Here is a 20,059-nt window from a genome sequence, read left to right on the forward strand (position 1 = left end):
TAAAGCACATGTTTATGTCATATTTGACATAGTGGGTTATGTCACATTTGACATTGGTGGTTATGTCACACATTAATGCACACTTATGAACCCTTTATAAAGTATAACATATGGTTATAGATGATTGTATGAAGCCTTTACAAGCAGTACGTCATTTAAAGCAGACAGAATTTCCTTTACTCCTAAAATGTTGGAAGTAGGCGGGACGTCCTATACACTGTCCTATAGAAATCGAGGACACTGGATGTAGTTTGAAAGGTTGGTCCAAATATGGTCCAATGGGGAAAGGGAATAGTATTCGAGTCCATTCTTACTATACCTTAGCGTTCGAGTCCCCCAGCCGCCCAAAAATACTGTCAACCAATTGCAATTATTGTAGTTCATTGAAAGCTCCATTATAGGCTAGGTTAAAAGTAGTGACAAGATAAAAAGGAAATCACAGTCGAAGGAGGTTTCCTTTTGTCCAATGGACGTTTAGGACGTATGCACTAAGCTTATAAATAACAAGGTGACAGTTGTCAGAGTGCACATTGACTGCTGCTGTGAGCTAGTAATCGAGGACCCCGTGTGTACTGTAACATTAAGGTGAGTTAGTAGTTTAGGGTTTCAGTGTGACATATTTTTGTCATTTCGCAAAGCTTATAATCGCGTTGTGAATATTTTGAAATGTCCTGTCTGCATTGCTGGGACGAATAGAAATTGTTAGCATGCTAGCTAGCTAACGTTATCCATGCATTGTAGGTGAAGTTGACGGCCATTCAATGATTTCTTCCCAAGAATGACATTTTACAGTGACTATTCGTGCTGTTGAATTCTTACAAGAGAAGTGTCTACATGGGCAGCCGCGCATACTGTTGGGAAATAAACATGCAAATGTTAACTTGCAAATCCATGCATTGAAATACAACCGATTCTAAGATGAGGTGAAGCATCTGCAAAATGTCTGACTTGCTCGTCCATATCTGGGCCTAGTGAACCAGTGCATGTTTTCGGTCATTATGGATTCATGTCCCTGAGGATTGAGAAGGACGTTTAACAATTTCTATCAAATGCTATAGTTTGTGTCCTGTACCAAATGCCGCGTCATTGTCTTTAAATCCTGTATTGGTGTCTGGGTCATTTTTGACCTTCACGTCTGGAGCTGGCTAGCCAACTGCTCCCTCCTATCTGTTAACGTTAGCAGTGTCCGCCTGAAGTATCTTAAACGTAGCTAGCTCTGGCTAACGTTACCCAGGTCAGTCAACTAGCCTTTTAATCTTTCGTCCTTTTTGCAAATCGCTGCTACCCTCACTGCATGTGACATGGGTTTAATAAGCCCCATTCGCGCATGGACATTTGATTTGGGATAGTTTAGGTTTCCCCAAGGTGAATCCTTCATTTGTATTTTGTGCTAATGTTAACGTACTAATGTTAACGTTGCCGGCCCAGGGGCGTATTGGCGACAGGGGTGTACTGCACTAAAAGTATTATCTTTTACACTGAATTTAGCTAGTTAGATTTGTATTAATTCATAGCTAGAAGGCTAGCTTGCCTGTCTGGGCCTTATGCGCGCAGGCACTAATATACTACCTCGCTACCAACGCAATTGGATTAATTAGCTGTAGACATCTCTGGATGTCGAAGTTGATCATAGTTCAGCACCCAATTTAGTGTTTTGAAATATTTTTTTCTTTAATACTTCATTGGCGTCTTGCCGCATTCAAACAAGCCTTGCTAGTTTTCATGCAATTTCACTTAATCAAATAGTCTTATGGCTTGGGTGTGAAGATTGTAACTTTGTAACTTGACTCTTTATTTGTGCGGAGTTGTCACCTCAAGTTTAAACAGTCAGATTTTACTACAGGACTTTAGTCTGCTTTTTGCAAATCCTCTTCCCGGATGCACATGGTCAAATGCTTGACCATGTGCATCCGGGAAGAGCTCAGGTCACCTTTAGTCTACCTACCTTTAGCAGTGTAGAGCTGGTTTAGGTAGTGGGCTGTAGCTAAGAATTGTGCATGCCTTCCATTGTAAAGAAAAGTCAGAATTAGCAGTTAAAAAAATGTAATTTCTAATCTCTCTTCACAGGCACCAGCCATGTACGCCTGTGCTAAGTTTGTCACCTCACCTGCTGTGGTATGTATTCTTTGAAACAACTACAATGTCACCTGTTTGATGCTCTGCCAGTTGTGCCTTATCAGTCTAGATCTAGCATGTAAAAATTCCCTGTCATGGCAGGAAGGATCACCACTTTATTTTAAGAATATGAAATGTCAGAATAATGTGTAATTATTTCATTCCCAGTGGGTCGGAAGTTTACATGCACTCAATTAGTATTTGGTAGCATTGCCTTTAAATTGAACTTGGGACAAATGTTTCGGGTGGTCTTCCACAAGCTTCCCACAATATGTTAAGTGAATTTTGGCCCATTCCTCCTGACAGAGCTGGTGTAACAGTCAGGTTTGTAGGCCTCCTTGCTCGCACATGCTTTTTCAGTTCTGCCCATGTTTTCTATAGGATTGATGTCAGGGCTTTGTGATGGCCACTCCAATACCTTGACTTTGTTGTCCTTAAGCCATTTGCCACATCTTTGGAAGTATGCTTGGGGTCATTGTCCATTTGGAAGACCCATGGAGGTAACGGTAAAGAGCGTCAAATCCACAAAGTCCCTTCCACCAGGTGGCTGAGATGTTGGCACGGCTGCCATAATGTATCCATCCCAAAGCCCTTGCTTGGAAGTGTACGTCGCCAGACTGCCAAGAACCTTGCCCTCATCCAGGCCAAGGTGGCGAGACACTGTAGTGATGACACCACATGCCTTTTTGATCTCTGCACCAGACAGGATGCTCTTGCCAGCATACTTGGGGTCCAACATGTACGCTGTGGCGTGTATGGGCTTCAGGCAGTGGTCTTCACACTTCAGTTTCCTCTGCTTGGACTAACCGTGAAGTGAGCAGGGCAGTACAGACTCTACAGAGTCAACATCAGACAGGATGGCATGGTCTCCCTCAATCTGTGCAACGGCTACAGGCTGCTTACCACTCTCTCCCAAAATGCATCATCCAGTTGGATCCTCTTGATGGGGCTGTCTGTATCGGCAGACTGTGATATGGTCATTTCTTGGAGAGACTCCTTCCCCTCCAGGAGACTGTCAAACATGATGATAACACCACCCCAACGGGTGTTGCTGGGCAGCTTCAATGTGGTGCTCTTATTCTTCTCACTTTGCTTGGTGACATAGATTGCTATAACTTGATGACTCTTCACATTACCCAACATTTCCTTAACTCTCTTGTAGAGTAGACATTCTTTTCAGTGCAATGGCAATGATGTCCTTGAGGAACAGATTTAATGCATGAGCAGCACAGCCAATGGGTGTGATGTGTGGGTAGTACTCTACTTTAGTCCAAGCAGCCTTCAAGTTTGCAGCATTGTTTGTCACCAGTGCAAATACCTTCTATGGTCCAAGGTCATTGACTTCCTTCAGCGCATCTGCACTGAAGAGACCGGTGTCTGTGCTCTTGTAGAATACTGGTTGAGGGGTGGAGATGCTATAGTTAATTATTCCTTGCCCACAAACATTTGACCACCCATCAGAGATGATTGCAATAGTCTGCTTTCTCTGATTTGCTTGACCTTCACTTGAACTCTGCACCCAGCAAATGAGTGGATAAAGCATGTCTGGTTGGAGGGGTGTATGCTGGGCGAAGAACGTCCAGAAATCTCTTCCAATACACATTGCCTGTGAGCGTCAGAGGTGAACCAGTTGTGTGCACAGCTCGAGCAAGACCTTTATCAGCATTTCTGACTACGTTCCTCCATTGAGTCAAACAAAACTTCTGATTCCAGGAGGACCATGAGCTGTTGCTATCGATAAGGTGTCTAGTCATAATTTTCACCTTGCATAGAAGTAGTGACTTGCCAGCGGTTGTGAGCGCTGAGGGAACTTTATGCACTTGGCCAGATGATTCTGCATTTGTTTTCTTCACATGATTTGGCACAGTATTTGCAAATGTACACAGCCTTTCCTTATACAATAACTGCACTGAAATGTATCCACACATCACAGTGCCTGTGGCATTTTCCTGTAAAGATTAGAAAAGATTACAATTCCATGTACAGAAATAGTTAAGCGGTTAAATTAAGCAACTCTTTTTGTAAGATGTTTTTAAAATTAAACCTGTATGGAAACGGGTGAATTAACACCTCAGTTAGCAGGCTCAAGCAAGCTAAAACTAACTAGCAGAAATTGTTAAATTATTTAAACACTTTGCTGTAGGCTACTATTTACCAGTTACCAAAATTGTCTTAAAAAATATTCACCCCATCCAGTATTGTAAGCATGTAGTCCTTGGCTCAGTGTAGTAGTTTGGGCTCAATAGCATCTCATTAGTGGGCAAGATCTTGAGACTCAGCTGTACATGTGATGGTCGAAAAATGCACTGTGCATACGGAGGGTTGCAATTCCATTGAATTGGAGATAGTTTAACCAGAATTTGCCACACGACCTAGAATTACCTTGTGTATCCCACAAAGTTCACTAACTTTTTTGATGAATTTAAGCAAAATTCCCGGGCTTAACTTCCCATGGAAATTTACCAGGAAGTTTTTGACCCTTTGCAACCCTAATCATGATATTGCCATTCTAACAGTCTTGATGCCTCGATCTTCCTAGACGTTAGACTATTAGATGCAACTCTGTAGGGTCATAATCTTGGCGTGCTCTAGAAACTCACCTCAGGGTAACCTACATTTGGCAGTCTGATAGTAATGACTTAAGTAGAGCTTGTTACAAGCTTCTAAGTCTGTCTAGTAGTCTGATGTGTAGTTGTCTCTTGCAGCTGCGTGGGGGGTCCAGAGTCCTCGCCCGGCCAGTCTCGGTCTCAGTCTTCAACAGACCTGAAGCCAGAAGTGAGCAGCAGGTGAGCCTCTCTTCAAACCAAAATGAAACCCTGTGACCGTAACATTGCTCACAATTCTGTGCTTAGGTTTGTGTAAACCTTTTGCCAATTGCCCCTTTTTGTGATAAGGCCACTTGTTCATAAGGTTTGTTTTTCAACACTTCAGTAACCCTTATTTTCTTTTCAGTTGTATTTATCCTGAACACTAGACCATTTTGAATCCTTGTCTGGTGAAATACTAACGTGACCATTTCCACGGGTCCCTTCAGGACTCGTGTGACCACTTTATCCGCCTTAAATATTTTTCTGTGCAACGTGGAATGAAAATTTGGGCGCACCAGTGTGCGAAGAGAAACTAAGGGTTTTTAGCTTTATTACCTGAGATTTTGCATAGTGCTCCCAAATTTCTGTGCGCCTAGATTTTTAAACTTGAGGGATGGGTGTTTATACGATCTACACCTGTATGGTTGTCTCGGTTCTAGGTTCTGATTTTGATTGCTCTGCCCCTGCTTCTTCCCCAGACCCTATTGCCTGTTGGTGAGGCCTCTCTTCTAACCCGGGGGTTCCAGACCAGCGCTGTCTCCAGAGACATCGACACGGCTGCCAAGTTCATCGGCGCTGGAGCCGCCACAGTGGGAGTGGCTGGATCAGGGGCTGGAATTGGAACGGTGTTCGGCAGCTTGATCATCGGCTATGCCAGGTAACTGATGAACGAAAAGGAATTCAACCCTTTGTGGGAGTGAGCAGATTCAGAAGCAAAACTTGATGAAAAATAATAGTTGTGATTATGTGGGTGGTAGAGAAATGCAACGTTTTACCGCAAGAGTATTGATGAAGTGTTTGAGCCTGTTCATATAATTAACTAACAATTTGCTACTGGTGCTGTCGTCCAGCCAAAGTGTAACTTCCAGTCCTTGTTCTCTTGTTGACAGGAACCCCTCCCTGAAGCAGCAGCTCTTCTCCTATGCCATCCTGGGCTTTGCTTTGTCCGAGGCCATGGGGCTCTTCTGTCTCATGGTGGCGTTCCTCATCCTGTTCGCTATGTAATTTAGTCACACCCTGTTCCGTCACCTTTCTCCCAGGGAATCGAAGTCCATGAGGCCGTGGCACCGCCATTCCAAACAAAATCTACGACTACAAATCCTGCCTTTTTATGTTCCCCTTTTTTTCAGAAGTTTTACGTAAGAGCTCACTTTGGTTTAGACGGTCTGTCTGAATAAATGGTTGGGATAACTAAACTTGTCAGTCTTTATTTTCAGTGTTTGGATGCTGGACTTAAAGATGGGTAAACTAAAAGTACTAGTTACCTTATCACATTGAATGCAATATAAGCTAAATGTACTAGTACAGGGATGTGGACTTTCTTAGCAATTAAGTCTGGGTCTCAACTTGCTGTTGAGTTAGAATTAATAGAATACACAAGGTGCAATTTCATAATGTAGGTGTGACCCAATTCAGCCCATGTCAGCAAAGCATTTTTAGATTGGTAAATTAGTCTAGGGACCAGCTATGTAAGCATGTTCGTGTCGCCGACCAGGGTGGGGCCCAGTTGATTATCAGTTATCATAAACTCAGCAAAAAAAGAAACGTCCTCTGTCAACTTAAGTTTCAGGGAACTTAACCTGTAAATATTTATATGAACATAAGATTCAACAACAGACAAACTGAACAAGTTCCACAGACATGTGACTAACAGAAATGGAATGAGTCCCTGAGCAAAGAGGGGGTCAAAAGTAACAGTATCTGGTGTGGCCACCAGTACTGCAGTGCATCTCATTGTCTGCACCAGATTTGCCAGTTCTTGCTGTGAGATGTTATCCCGCTCCTCCACCGTGGCACTTGCAAGTTCCTGGACATTTCTGGGGGGGAATGGCCCTAGCCCTCACCCTCCAATCCAACAGATCCCAGATGTGCTCAATGGGTTTGAGATCCAGGCTCTTTGCTGGCCATGGCAGAACACTGACATTCCTGGCTTGCAGGAAATCACGCGCAGTACGGCTGGTAGCGTTGTCATGCTGGAGTGTCATGTCAGGATGAGCCTGGAGGAAGGGAACCACATGAGGGAGGAGGATGTCTACCCTGTAATGCACAGTGTTGAGATTGAGCTTGTCACTGCAGGCAGTCAGATGATGCTGTGACCCTCTGCCCCAGACCACGACAGACTCTACCTCCAAATCGATCCCGCTCCAGAGTATAGGCCTTGGTGTAACTCTCATTCCTAGGACGATAAACGCGAATCCGACCTTCACCCCTGGTGAGACACAACTGCAACTGGTCAGTGAAGAGCACTTTTGCCAGTCCTGTCTGGTCCAGCGACAGTGAGTTTGTACCCATAGATGCCGTTGTTACCTGTCTGAGGACCTGCCTTACAACAGGCCTACAAGCCCTCAGTCCAGCCTATTGCGAACAGTCTGAGCACTGTGATGGAGGGATTGTGCGTTCCTGGTGTAACTCGGGCAGTTGTTGCCATCCTGTCCCGCAGGTCTGATGTTCGGCTGTACGGATCCTGTGCAGGTGTTACTTAAAAATAAAAATAAAATGTATACCTTTTATTTAACCAGGCAAGTCAGTTAAGAACACATTCTTATGTGTGTCAGTGTGTGACAATGGACGATCAGCTGTCCGTCCTGTAGCGCTGCCTTAGGCGTCTCACAGTACAGACGTGGCCAGGGCAATAAATTGCAACATCTGCATGCCTCCTTGCAGCATGCCTAAGGCACGTTCACGCAGATGAGCAGGGACCCTGGGCATCATTCTTTTGGTGTTTCTCAGGCTGTAGAAAGGCCACTTTAGTGTCCTAGGTTTTCAGAACTGACCTTAATTGCCTACTGTCTAAGTTGTTAGTGTCTTAACAGCTGTTCCACAGGTGAATGTTCATTAATTGTTTATGGTTCATTGAACAAGTGTGGGAAATGATGTTTAAATCCTTTACAATGAAGATCTGAGGTTGGATTTTTACAAATTAATTTTGAAAGACCGTGTCCTGAGATTTTATTTCTTTTTTCCCCCCGCTAAGTTTAACTTTAAGCATTTGCCTCCACCCTATGGCAATGTGTAGAATTTCAGGAAATAACTTTTTGTCTGCGCTGTCAGACACGAGTCATTGTGGACCCTTGTGATGAGTTCAGTTTTTTTTTGTGGCCCCCGCCCCAATAAGTTGTCCATCCCTGTTAGTTTATACAGTGTAAAGAACATTCGGAACACCTTCCTAATGAGTTTTACCTGCAAGACTGCCTGAATTTGTCAGGGCATTGACTAGGTGTCAAGTGTTTTGGCCCATGTTGACTCCAATGCTTCCCACAGTTGGCTGGATCTTTGGGTGGGGGACCATTCTTGATACACATGGGGAAACTGAGTGTGGAAAAACCCAGTAATGTTGCAAACACACTCAAACCGGTGTGCCTGGCACCTACCATACCCCGTTCAAAGGCACTTAAATCTTGTCTTGCCCATTTATCTTCAATGGCACAGTCTTGAGGCTTTTGTCTATTTAACATGTCACCTTTGATCAACACTGAAGTAGATTTAACAGGACATGGAGAGGTTTCATCTGGTTAGTCGGTCATAGAAAAAGCATGCTTTGTACATTTGGTGTGTATTCAATGTAATATGTCTGCACAAAATGTTGATATACAGGATTGCGTGCTACAATTACTTTTGACTTGATTCAGAAGCTGATTTGGGAAATTATCAGTTTTCCTAAGATTCTTTGTAAATTTAACTTCCCGCAGTCTAGTGGTCAACGCTGCAGTCCCTCAGACATTTTGAGTTGGAAGAGGATAGAATGGGGGACGCAAGGAATCAAAGGACTTCACCCTTGGTGTAGTCACGGACTATAGGTACTTCCCACTTACACCTGACCTGTCAATTGATTTTGATTGCATGAGGGGGAGCCAATGGGCACACTTTGGAGGGAGAATAGGAATTCAGCACTGAAGTCTGCGTTGTTTCTGGACAACTATGGGTGAACCACATCTTTGAGCCCTTGAAATTAAGTATATTTTAAATTGGCTGTACACGCCCCTCATTTGGACGGTGAAGCTGAAATGTTTAATTTCGCTTTATATTTTGGATTTGAGATCAAATGTTTCATATGCGGCGCAACAATCCAGAATTACACCTTTTTATTTAAGGATATCAACGTTTCGATTTAAGCCTTTAACTAGTGTTGGTAGTTTCGGATTATGATGTGCCTCATAGAAATGAATGGTACATAATGATTGTCACCTTTATTGTAAATAAGAATAGAATATGCTTCTGAACACTTCTACATTCATGCGGATGCTGCCATGATTAAAGATAATAAATTGTACGATTTGAGGTTAGCATGTTTTTAGGGGTATGATCTGTGTGCTTAACTTTCTCTCGATGATTATCAGTAATCATGGTAGTATCCACATTAATGCATTATTTACCATATTTCTGGCATAATCCAAAGAACTGCCAATGCATCTAAATTTAGTCACAAGCTTGATTTAGTCATTGCGTGCTAGGAATATGACACCAAATACTAAACTTTTGGACTACTTTAATACATTAAGTGAGTTTTTCCAAATACTAAATGACATCTTCAAATGGGGGTGGTAGATGCATAAAATGCTTTCATAATCTAAACGGTAAAACATATGTACGAAAATACCCTCAAATAAATGTGACGTCATGTACTGTTGCCTGAACATTTGGGCTCAAATCCAGAATGCTGGAGTATAGCGCCAAGTTCAAAGTTGTAGCTTCACGGTCCACAAATACGGAGGGGAGTAGTTTTATTCGCTAGGTCAGTTCCCAATTTATTTTGAACTGTGGCACAATTTGATGGGCTATAAAATTCTGACGCACTTAAATGTCCCTGTAAATGTTTTTAGTGGTAATGACCTCCCTCATCGGATTCATACTGCAATTATCGATTTTCTGTGACAAACATTTGTTTATAGATTAAGAAGGGTTTATTACAAATATTTTCATAGTTTTGATAGTTCCTTACTCGTGGTTCATTTTTGTGTAGCCCTTAAGTGCATCTCACCAATCTGGGCCAGATTTATTTAAATGTTTAGCTCCGTTAATGTGGGTCTTTAGTTTTGAACGGTTTGTGCTACAGAGTGGTTTTCTGCATTTTAAAGGCGCAACCACAGACAAAGTAATGCTCCGTTTGTTTCTATGGCAGCCGCTGTTCTATAGTTTAGCCCAGCCATATTAAATGTTTCTGATTTAACCTAATCAGACTTGCCTGTGCTGATGGTTTTTACAAAGAAAATTAAACAAATGACTGCTCGTGGTGCGCACCCCTCAAATACAAATGTAACAACTTTCTGAGCACACTGGAAACGGCGTTCTAAGGCACTGCTTCTCAGTGCAAGAGGCCTCACTACAGTCCCTGGTTCGATTTAAAGCTGTATCTCATCCGGCTGTGATTCGGAGTCCCATAGGGCGGCGCACAATTGACCCAGCATCGTCCGGGTTTGGCCAGGGTAGGCAGTCCATTGTAAATAAGAATGTGTTCTTTACTGACTTGTCTAGATAAAGGAAAGGTTACACACACACACACACACACACACAACAACCATACATATGTAGCCGTTTAATGTATTGAGACTTGCACTAGTGCTCCCAAGTAAAAATGCTGTGTGTATTCACTATACTGGTGGTGATGTACAACGTAAATAATTTAATGGAAAAAGTGACGACCTGAATTTAACTTAAATACAAGTGAACACCCATGATGTTCTGTAACCCTAAGTTAAACTAAAGCAGTCTTCTACAAGTTACTAGTCACCTTTATTTAGGTTTTAAATCAAGGTATGGTGTTCTAAAGAAAATGTCAAATACTACTGTAGGCCTACTGTTGTGGCTACTTTGCGATTTCCACCTTTTTTAATGGGGTGAATGGTCTCTAATCGGGTGTGGACGCAGTGTAACTACAATTCTGAAGCTCGCAGCCAGGTGGCAGTAACTGTATTTTGTGCTGTGGAGAGGAAGTGGTTATTGAAAACCGAAGAAAAAACCTAAGCGATAAACAGGCTGAAACCGCAAACTGCGTTGGTGACTGGTAACTGAGAATGTGACGGGTAATATATTATAGCATGAACTTTTCGACTGACAGTTTGTAGGTTCTTAAGACATAGCTAAACACGATTAGCTACGTTTGGAGGCGAGAAGAAAGGCATACAATGCCGTGGGAGCGCTTTTTGTCATTTTCGCCTCTCCTTGCTCTTCCTCATTTACCGACTGCGTGAGGACGGACTCAAAACAAGAAACTACTGTATCGATAACTGAAGCTAGCTATAACCTGAACACGTGCTAATTTACAATGGCGGATAGCGTAGGAGAGGTTGCTAATGGTGAAATTGGGTTAGGTGTTGGTAGTCAGGGAAATGGAGCTCCGCTGTTACCGAGTTTGGGTAATTCTCTGCCGGGCCACTCGACGAGTGGAGCTAACCCGGCCTCGCCATCCCCAGCAGCGGCTGCGGAGACTGGCCTAGCCGTCATGGCCCCTGGAGCCGCAACTACCTCAACCATGGGGACTGGGAGCGGGTTTGGAGGTGCAGGTGCTCTTAGCGCGATAGTGGGCTCTGCCATTCCAATACCCACCTACTCGGCCACCAATGCTCTGCCGGGCGGTATCGGTTTGGGGGTGGCCGGAGCGGGCCTCTTGTCCCAGATTCACGCAACGTCCTGGGACCCAACACTAAGTACCGACTGGGACAACGAGAAGACGTCCCAGCAATGCATTCTCCGAATCAAAAGGTAATAATTTGAGTATGCATATATACACTGGTGGGCTTGCCTGTTACAACATATGGGATGTGGTTCCAACTTCAATGCTGTCTGAAAACGAAAGAACCACACCACACGTATTTCTGTGAATATAAACGCGACTTTTCTACAAACACCAGTGTTGCACTACTGTTTTTATATAGCTAGACGTAGTCCTTGATCGTGACTCTCAATTCCTTGAAAAGGCGTCTTCTGTATTAGAGTTTTGTTTAAGAGCCCTGACACTCAATCCGAACGTTAACACTCGTCGCTTGCAGTACGGTTTTGGAAGCACCTTTCATATCAGGGGGAAATAATTTTCACATTTAAAAAAATAATTTCTACACCTTCATAGGGTTAGTGTTCCCACACGTCCATATCTCCATGTTACAGTGATTGTTTAATCTAGCATGTTCCGAACACCTGTGTCTAAGCATAACTCAAGTGTAGCAGAAGTGTTGTTTCGTTGGATGGAGGCACCCATAACTGTATGGATCTTTTTTTTAAAGGATTCTTTCCCGTTGATGAAAGATAAGGGCGGTATGTTTCGAAAGCCCTGTCGCAAACGATTAATGACGTTTCTAAACGTTAAAACGGCGTCAGGATTGTAGTTCAAAATATGTAGTTTTGGGCGAAGCTAATAGCTGAAAACTAGGGAGAAGGCAGCATGCCGCCTAGAGTTGGAGAGCTAGGACTGACAGGATTTGTGAAGAGCAGAGTCAACAACCTCTGCATAATCAAAACGGTTGCTTTGTGAGGTGTAAATTCCAGCTGAAAAGTACTAGAGGCCTGCCTTTGGTTCCGAGCGGGTCCATCAGAGCTATGACCCAGTGAGACACTGGTGCTGGCCCGCATAGATGGAAAAATAAAAGTTTGAGCCTTTTTGGTGAAACACGGGGGTAAATCCTGTAGAAAAATGTGCCCTAAGAAAATGGATACTTAGGCTACTAGTTAGGCCAATAGTTTGTATTAATTGGTCAGAGTTACTGATCTCATAATGTCGTTCTGCCCCTGAACGAGGCAGTTCCTAGGCCGTCATTGAAAATAACAATTCGTTCTTAACTGACTTGCCTAGTTAAATGAAGGTAATTTTTTATGTTATGCCAAGTTGGCAAGAGCACAAACAGATCTGGGATCAGGCTACTATCCTTGTGTATTTGCATATTTTCTTAAGTTTCTCTTACTCTTTCCTCAGGGATATAATGTCCATCTACAAGGAGCCTCCCCCGGGTATGTTTGTAGTTCCTGACCCTCACGACATGACTAAGGTAAAGCTCACAGACTTCCAGAACCTAGGTCCACGGGGTCTGTCCAGGCCACCTTACTGTTGTACATTGATCTAGCCAGACGCCTTCCCCCAACAACTCCTATCCCTGGCTCAAGTTGTGGTTGGGAGGATCCTTCTTGAAAGAAAGTTAACACAATTTAGTCAGGCCACAATTTACTTAAGGATTTATCAAGTAATTTACCCTTGTTTGTCTTCCAAATTATAACCCACAGACTCGGTACAAACACTAAGTCAAAAGAAACGAAATTGGACTTACTAAACAAAAAAATACAGCCTTGAACTGTTGCTGTGGCAAGAGGAACAACAGCCATCTTGGAATTATGGAGATATTCAACGCATCGACTCCCTATATATTAGTCCTGACTCTAGTCTTCCCTCCTCAGATCCATGCCCTCATCACAGGACCCTTCGACACGCCCTACGAGGGAGGCTTCTTCCTCTTTCTGTTCCGCTGCCCCCCGGACTACCCCATCCACCCCCCACGGGTCAAGCTCATCACCACTGGCCAAAACACTGTGCGCTTCAACCCAAACTTTTACCGTAACGGCAAAGTATGCCTCAGCATCCTTGGGTAAGCCAGGGTCCTGCAACTCAGGGGAAACCTGCTGCACCTGAGCAACCCATACTTCTATGCCCAGTTCCCTTTCTAACTAGGGGATGGGGTGACTAGGGGTCGAAATGTGACATGGCATTCATAAGTCTACCTATTAAACCCAGGCCCATAGAATAGCATCTCTTACAAATGATATACTTGGGACACTGTGTGATGAGACCTGCAATCAATATCATGATTCCCACCTAATTACACACAAGACCATGGAAAAACAGCAGACAGTTGTGCCCAATAGTTGCAAGTCAGTCTGTATTATTAATGCCTGACCTGGTCTGACCACAACTGTAAGGCGTAGATTCAGGTAGCGGCCATTCTTTGGCCGAACATGCTTATTTATGGCAGCTCTCTGTGTAGAGACGCAGATAATTTTTTGCATGTCAGCACTTCCTCCCAGACTTGGTCCAGATCTCCCCCTCCCTGTCGATGTGTGGGTGACTTTGGCCCAGAGGATGTGATGCCATCATTCTCCTGCTTTAAATAGAATACATTTGTATTTTTCTTGGACTAACGTGCCCATGTATCATAATGCTATTTTGCACCTATGGGTCCTTGACTCAGCTTTGAAGTACTTCCTCTTGTTCTCTTTATAGTAGTGTTGGTCAGTCTCGAGAACCTACAGGGAGTTCAAAAGCTTGCACTCCGAAGAATAAAATTGAGCTACTATTCAGTCTACAGTAACTTTTTGGTTGAAGCCCTGTAGTTCATATACAACTTAAACTTAATATTTTGCTTAGTGCGCGGGCTCCTGACGTGAATCTTTTGTGCTTTAAACCTCTTTGTTCTGGGTTGTTGTGTAGGACTTGGACAGGGCCAGCATGGAGCCCGGCCCAAAGCATCTCCTCAGTTCTGATCTCCATCCAGTCTCTGATGACTGAGAACCCTTACCACAATGAGCCAGGCTTTGAACAGGTAAGCCTATAGCCTACTGGTAAGTTGGCCTCTAATTTAGCTGGCAAGCCAAACCACAATCCCCAGAATGCAGTTTAAATCCTACAGCCTTATGGGGAATGTGGTTCACTGAAGAAATGCACCCATTTTGATCAACAAAGCTACTGTTTTTTTGGCATATGATATTGTGACGTAATATAACTGACTTCAGCCGGTGTTCTATTTGTCTATTTAGTCCATTTGCCATTTGCCATTTGCCATTTCTTCCCCATTTGTAGAAGTTTGTATAAACGTGTGTGTGTGAAAAGCATATTTTCTGTCAACAGCTACAGACTGACCATACCAGTGTGGAATGTGTCACTTTTTGTGTCTTGAGAATTGTCCCCTTTACACCTGCTCCCTCTGACACTCCCTTTGCCAGGAGAGACACCCGGGGGACAGCAAGAACTACAATGAGTGCATCCGCCATGAGACCATGCGCGTTGCTGTATGTGACATGCTGGATGGGAAGGTGCCCTGTCCAGAAGCCCTGTGGTGAGTTCGTCTTGGATTGTTCACTCCAAAATAAAAGTTTGAGGCCCTTTTGAAAACTCAAAGTGGACTGATGTCGAGATGAGTCAATGTTCCACTGCATTTATTGTCTAGATCCAGATACAATGGCTTCAGAAAGTATTCACAAACCTTGACTTTTTCCACATTTTGTTACAGCCTGGGTTTAAAATGGATTACATTGTCATTTTGTCACTGATCTACACACAAAACCCCTTAATGTCAAAGTGCAATTATGTTTTTAGAAAGTAATAACAAATGAAAAGCTGAAATGTTTTGAGTCTAAGTATTCAACCCCTTTTGTTATGGTAAGCCTAAATAACTTCAGGAGTAAGAATTCGCTTAACAAGTCAGATAATAAGTTGAATGGACTCACTCTCTGTGCAATAATTGTTTTAACATGATTGACACAGATGCCAAGCTACAGGACTGTTTTGCTAGCACAGACTGGAATATTTTCCTGGATTCTTCTGATGGCATTGAAGAGTACACCACATCAGTTACTGGCTTCATCAATAAGTTAATCGATGACGTCATCCCCACAGTGACCGTAGATGCATACCCCAACCAGAAGCCATGGATTACAGGCAACATCCTCACAGAGCTAAAGGGTAGAGCTGCCACTTTCAAGGAGCGGGCCTCTAACCTGGACACTTATAAGAAATCCTGCTATGCCCTCCGATGAACCATCAAACAGGCGATACAGGACTAAGATTGAATCGTGCTTCACCGGCTCTGATGCTCGTCTGATGTGGCAGGGCTTGCAAACTATTAGACTACTAAGGGAAGCACAGCCGCAAGCTGCCCAGTGACACGAGCCTACCAGACGAGCTGAATAACTTTATACTTGCTTTGAGGCAAGCAACACTGAAGCATGTATGAGAGCATCAGCTGTTCTGGATGACTGTGTGATCATGCTCTCCGTAGCAGATTAAGACCTTTAAACAGGTCAACATTCACAAGGCCGCAGGCCCAGATGGATTACAAGGACTTGTACTCTGAGCATGAGCTGATCAACTGGCATGTGTCCTCATTGACATTTTCAACCTGTCCCTGACCATGTCTGTAATAACATGTTTCAAGTCCCTGTGCCCAGGGACGCCAAGGTAACCTGCCTAAATGACTCCCGACCCATATAGCACTCAACGTCTGTAGCCATGAAGTACTTTGAAAGGCTGGTCATGGCTCACAACACCTTTATCCCAGAAACCCTAGACCCACTCCAATTTGCATACCACCCCAACAGAGCACACCCCCATTCTCATCGACAGGGCTGTAGTGGAGCAGGTTGAGAGCTTCAAGTTCCTTGGTGTCCACATCACCAACAAACTATCATGGTCCAAACACACTGTCCAAAGACAGCCGTGAAGAGGGCACCACAGTGCTTCTTCCCCCTCAGGAAATTGAAAAGATTTGCCATGGGTCCTCAGATCTTCAAAATGTTCGACAGCTGCACCATCGAGAGCATCCTGCCCGGTTACATTACTGCCTGGTATGGCAACTGCTCGGCCCCCGACCACAAGGCACTACAGAGGGTAGGATGTACGGCCCAGTACAGCACAGGGGCCACGCTCCCTGCCATCCAGGACCTCTATACCAGGCGGTGTCGGTGGAAGGCCCTAGAAATTGTCAGACTCCAACCACCCTAGTCATAGACTTCTCTCTGCTACTGCATGACAATGTTGTGTCTTTGGCTATGCTGGATGAAGTGATATGACATGCTATTCTGTAAAATCATTTCTCTGTAATTAATATCACCTGATTGAGCTAATCATGTAAATGTAATTAATTAGAGAGTCGGGGCACCGCGAAAGAGTATTTATAGAGCTGTTATCTTCCGAATAAACTCTTAAGGACCTAGTAATATTTTACATTAATAGCAGTCAATATTAATCATCACCTTAATTCGGTCTCATCTGAAAGTTGTAAATTCTTGGTAATCTTCAGTAACCCTTGCCAACAAGTTGAATCAGTAATACAAATTGGGTTTAATTATTTATTTACTAAATACCTAACTAATCACACCGAATTACACAATTATAACTTCATTACGTCATAAAGTAAAACGTCCCTAGCGGCGGAACAGATATGACAGCTTGTTACACAAAAGAAAAGGGTCTGGGTTTGAGTGAAAGCGGGAAGACTGAGGAACAAAGGGCAAAGCTGTGCTATCGTAAATACAGTATCTTATGCATTCTAAATTACCGCCCATTTGGAAAAGGAAAATGCAATAAATATTTACTCTGAGCTGCGCTTCAGTAGGTTGGTGGTAGTTGGAAGGCCGTGTTGCCAAACCGAGTCCTTTGAAGAATTTCTCTGGTGGTCAATTGGATACGTTGTAGTAACGTCGTTGTGTGAGACTGGATACTCCCTGTTCCTTCCTAACCCTTGTTTGCAGTGGCTGGTATCACCTTCTGTAGTGAATAAGAGTTCAAAGTTTATGCCAATCGCAACCAACGCTCACGCTGATGTTGGCTTCGTTCTGTTGTTATTATCTGAACCATTCAGACATCCTCGGAACATGAGGTTATATTGTCATCAAGGCTTTATATAGGGAGGGCGTGTTTGAAAAGTTTTATAGCCCATGTCCCTTCACAGGGGCGGGCCACTGATTGAGCAGAGCCCTAACCTTATGGAAACACATTTCTCTCATCACAAATAATTTCATGTTCAAACATTTAAATTGAACAACAATTCCATGTGAATCCGATAACTGTGTAGACTTTCCACTGTAGAGTTTGTCATCTTATCATTGATTGTGCTACTTACTTGCTATATTGTATTTACTTCGCCACCACTGCCTTTTTTTGCCTTTACCTCATCTCACCTCATTTGCTCACATTGTATATAGACCCGTTTTTCTTTTTTTTAGACTATGGCTACCTGGACTATTTGCATTGTCCCCCCCCCCCCCCCCCATCCCCATTTTTACGCTGCCTCGCAAAGGGCACCTATTGGTAGGTGTGTATAGATCATTTTTAAAAAGCAGACATTGAATATGCCTTTTGAATGGTGTAGTTATTAATGACACTTTGGATGGTGTATCGATACACCCAGTCACTACAATGATACAGATGTCCTAGCTCGGTTGACTGAGAGGAAGGAAACCCCTTAGGGAGTTCATCACCATGAGGCCAATGGTGATTTTTAAAGCAGTTGGTGTTAAATGGCTGTGATATGAAAAAACTGAGGATGAATCAACAACATTGTAGTTACTCCTCAATGCTAACCTAAATGATGGCATGAGAAGAAGCAAGCCTGTACATAATAAAAATATTCCCAAACATGCATCCTTTTTGCATAAGGCACAAAAGTAATACTGCATACAAAGCATTATGTTTGGGGAAAATTCAACACAACACATCACTGAGTACCACTTCATATTTTCAAGCATGGTGGTGGCTGCATCATGTTATGCGTATGCTTATCTGCAGGGGGGGGGGGAGAAAAAAAATAAAGCTAAACGCAGGTGAAATCCTAGAGGGAAAACCTTGTTAATTCTCCTTTCCAACAGACACTGGGAGACAAATAGACCTTTCTGCAGGATAATAACCTAAAATGCCAGGCCAAATGTACACAAGTTACTTACCAAGATTACATTGTGTGTTCCTGAATGGCCTAGTTGCAGTTTTGACTTAAATTGTCTAGAGAATCTATGGCAAGACTTAAATGGCTGTCTAACTTGACAGAGCTTGAAGAATGTAAAAAATAATAATGGGAAATATTGTACAATCCAGGTTTTCCAAGCTCTTCGATTTACCCAGACACTCACAGCAATAATCGCTGCCATAGGTGACTAACGTGTTGACTCGGGGGATTGAATACTTATCTAATCAAAAAAATTGTTTTATTTTCCATTAATATTTAGAATTTTGTGTAGATCATGCTCAAAAATGGAAATGTAATCCATTTCAATCCCACTTTGTAACACAACAAGAGGTGTGAATACTTTCTGAAGGGACGTCTAATCTCCTTATTGTACATGAGGCATATTGTTGAACCTTAACAGATTGGATTACAAGAGACATGTTCAAAGCCACTGACCCACAATGAATTTTTAGAACAAACACCGCTTTCAATGGCGAGTCATTTTAATTTGTAGTCGTTTTAGCACGTTGTTGGTGGTTAATTAACCTCCATGAATGTTGCAGGAGTGTGATGGAGAAATCATTCCTGGAGTACTATGACTTCTACGAGGGGGTCTGCAAAGAGAGACTACACCAACAGGGACAGAACATGCAGGTATTGCCAGAGACCTCATTCTCGCTGTGTCTCTCTCTGTGTGTACATGTTTCTTCTATGCACCTTGGAGAAGCAGAACACACAGGTAATAATGCATCACACATCCTGATGACTAATGCACTGCACCATCCCTGGGGTTAGAGCAGGGGTCCTAAACTTGGTCCTCGGGACCCCTAGGGGTGCATGTTTTGATTATTGCCCTAGCACTACACAGCTGACTCAAATAATCAACTAATCATCAAGCTTTGATTATTTGAACACGAAACTACCTCCAACTTCCTTCATAATGAACGCAGAAACATAATGATATCCACGAGCAGTAGCAGTGCGTGTAACAGTTACATGGTCAAGCAAGTTAATGTTTCCAACATTTTTGGACTACTAAACAACTATTGATTTAGAACCACAGTTACTGCAAGTCGCAAAGAAAACAGGAGTTGCCTCCACTGTACCACCACCATTTCAACATCATCAAATCACCCATGCTTAGTCTAATATGGTGACAACTAAAAGATACCAAAAACAAATCATGTGGCTGTCCATGGTTCTGGCTGTCCATGGCTCTGATTTGTGTACGTGGAAGAAGTAGTAGTAGTAGTTGACTCACCCGCCAATTTTTTTTGTTGTCCCTAGACTACCTGGCTAAAATGCCTGCTCACTCGCTAGCTTAACTTCCTTTCGTAGGCAACGTTAGTTAACATGAGCCTTCTACTTATTGAACTGTCAGGCCAGGGGCACAACAATATATGGTTAATTAATGGTTGGATTAGAATCACTGTTATAATCATTGGCCAGTAAGGAGAATTAAGTAAAACCACAAATCCAAATCCCTATCTCCATCCATGGCTA

General features: G+C 43.1%; 2 protein-coding genes across 2 annotated transcripts in view; both read left to right on the top strand.

Annotated features, from left to right (window-relative positions):
- Positions 1–306: 306 nt before the first annotated feature.
- LOC109898338 (ATP synthase F(0) complex subunit C3, mitochondrial) lies at positions 307–6,118 on the top strand. Its single transcript, XM_020493282.2, has 5 exons — positions 307–585; positions 2,068–2,115; positions 4,821–4,901; positions 5,402–5,580; positions 5,813–6,118. The coding sequence occupies exons 2-5, from the start codon at positions 2,077–2,079 to the stop codon at positions 5,925–5,927; spliced, it is 414 nt and encodes a 137-aa protein (XP_020348871.1). The 5' UTR covers positions 307–585; positions 2,068–2,076; the 3' UTR covers positions 5,928–6,118.
- A 4,742-nt stretch (positions 6,119–10,860) lies between these two features.
- The window catches only part of LOC109898339 (ubiquitin-conjugating enzyme E2 Z), a 16,665-nt gene continuing 7,466 nt past the window's right edge, over positions 10,861–20,059 (top strand). Inside the window, exons 1-6 of the mRNA XM_020493283.2 lie at positions 10,861–11,621; positions 12,826–12,898; positions 13,302–13,489; positions 14,329–14,440; positions 14,841–14,953; positions 19,120–19,210. Coding sequence (XP_020348872.1) covers positions 11,185–11,621; positions 12,826–12,898; positions 13,302–13,489; positions 14,329–14,440; positions 14,841–14,953; positions 19,120–19,210 — 1,014 coding nt within the window. The 5' untranslated portion in view covers positions 10,861–11,184. The remainder of the gene's footprint in view (positions 11,622–12,825; positions 12,899–13,301; positions 13,490–14,328; positions 14,441–14,840; positions 14,954–19,119; positions 19,211–20,059) is intronic.

This window comes from Oncorhynchus kisutch, linkage group LG10 (genome assembly GCF_002021735.2).
Source record: "Oncorhynchus kisutch isolate 150728-3 linkage group LG10, Okis_V2, whole genome shotgun sequence".
NCBI classification, from domain to species: Eukaryota; Metazoa; Chordata; class Actinopteri; order Salmoniformes; family Salmonidae; genus Oncorhynchus; species Oncorhynchus kisutch.

Excerpts from the sequence above, each read along its gene's own strand:
- LOC109898338 (XM_020493282.2), top strand. The coding sequence starts at position 2,077 with ATGTACGCCTGTGCTAAGTTTGTCACCTCACCTGCTGTG. Across the intron at positions 4,902-5,401 it reads AAGCCAGAAGTGAGCAGCAG|ACCCTATTGCCTGTTGGTGA; the intron begins GTGAGCCTCTCT and ends CTTCTTCCCCAG. Across the intron at positions 5,581-5,812 it reads TTGATCATCGGCTATGCCAG|GAACCCCTCCCTGAAGCAGC; the intron begins GTAACTGATGAA and ends TCTTGTTGACAG.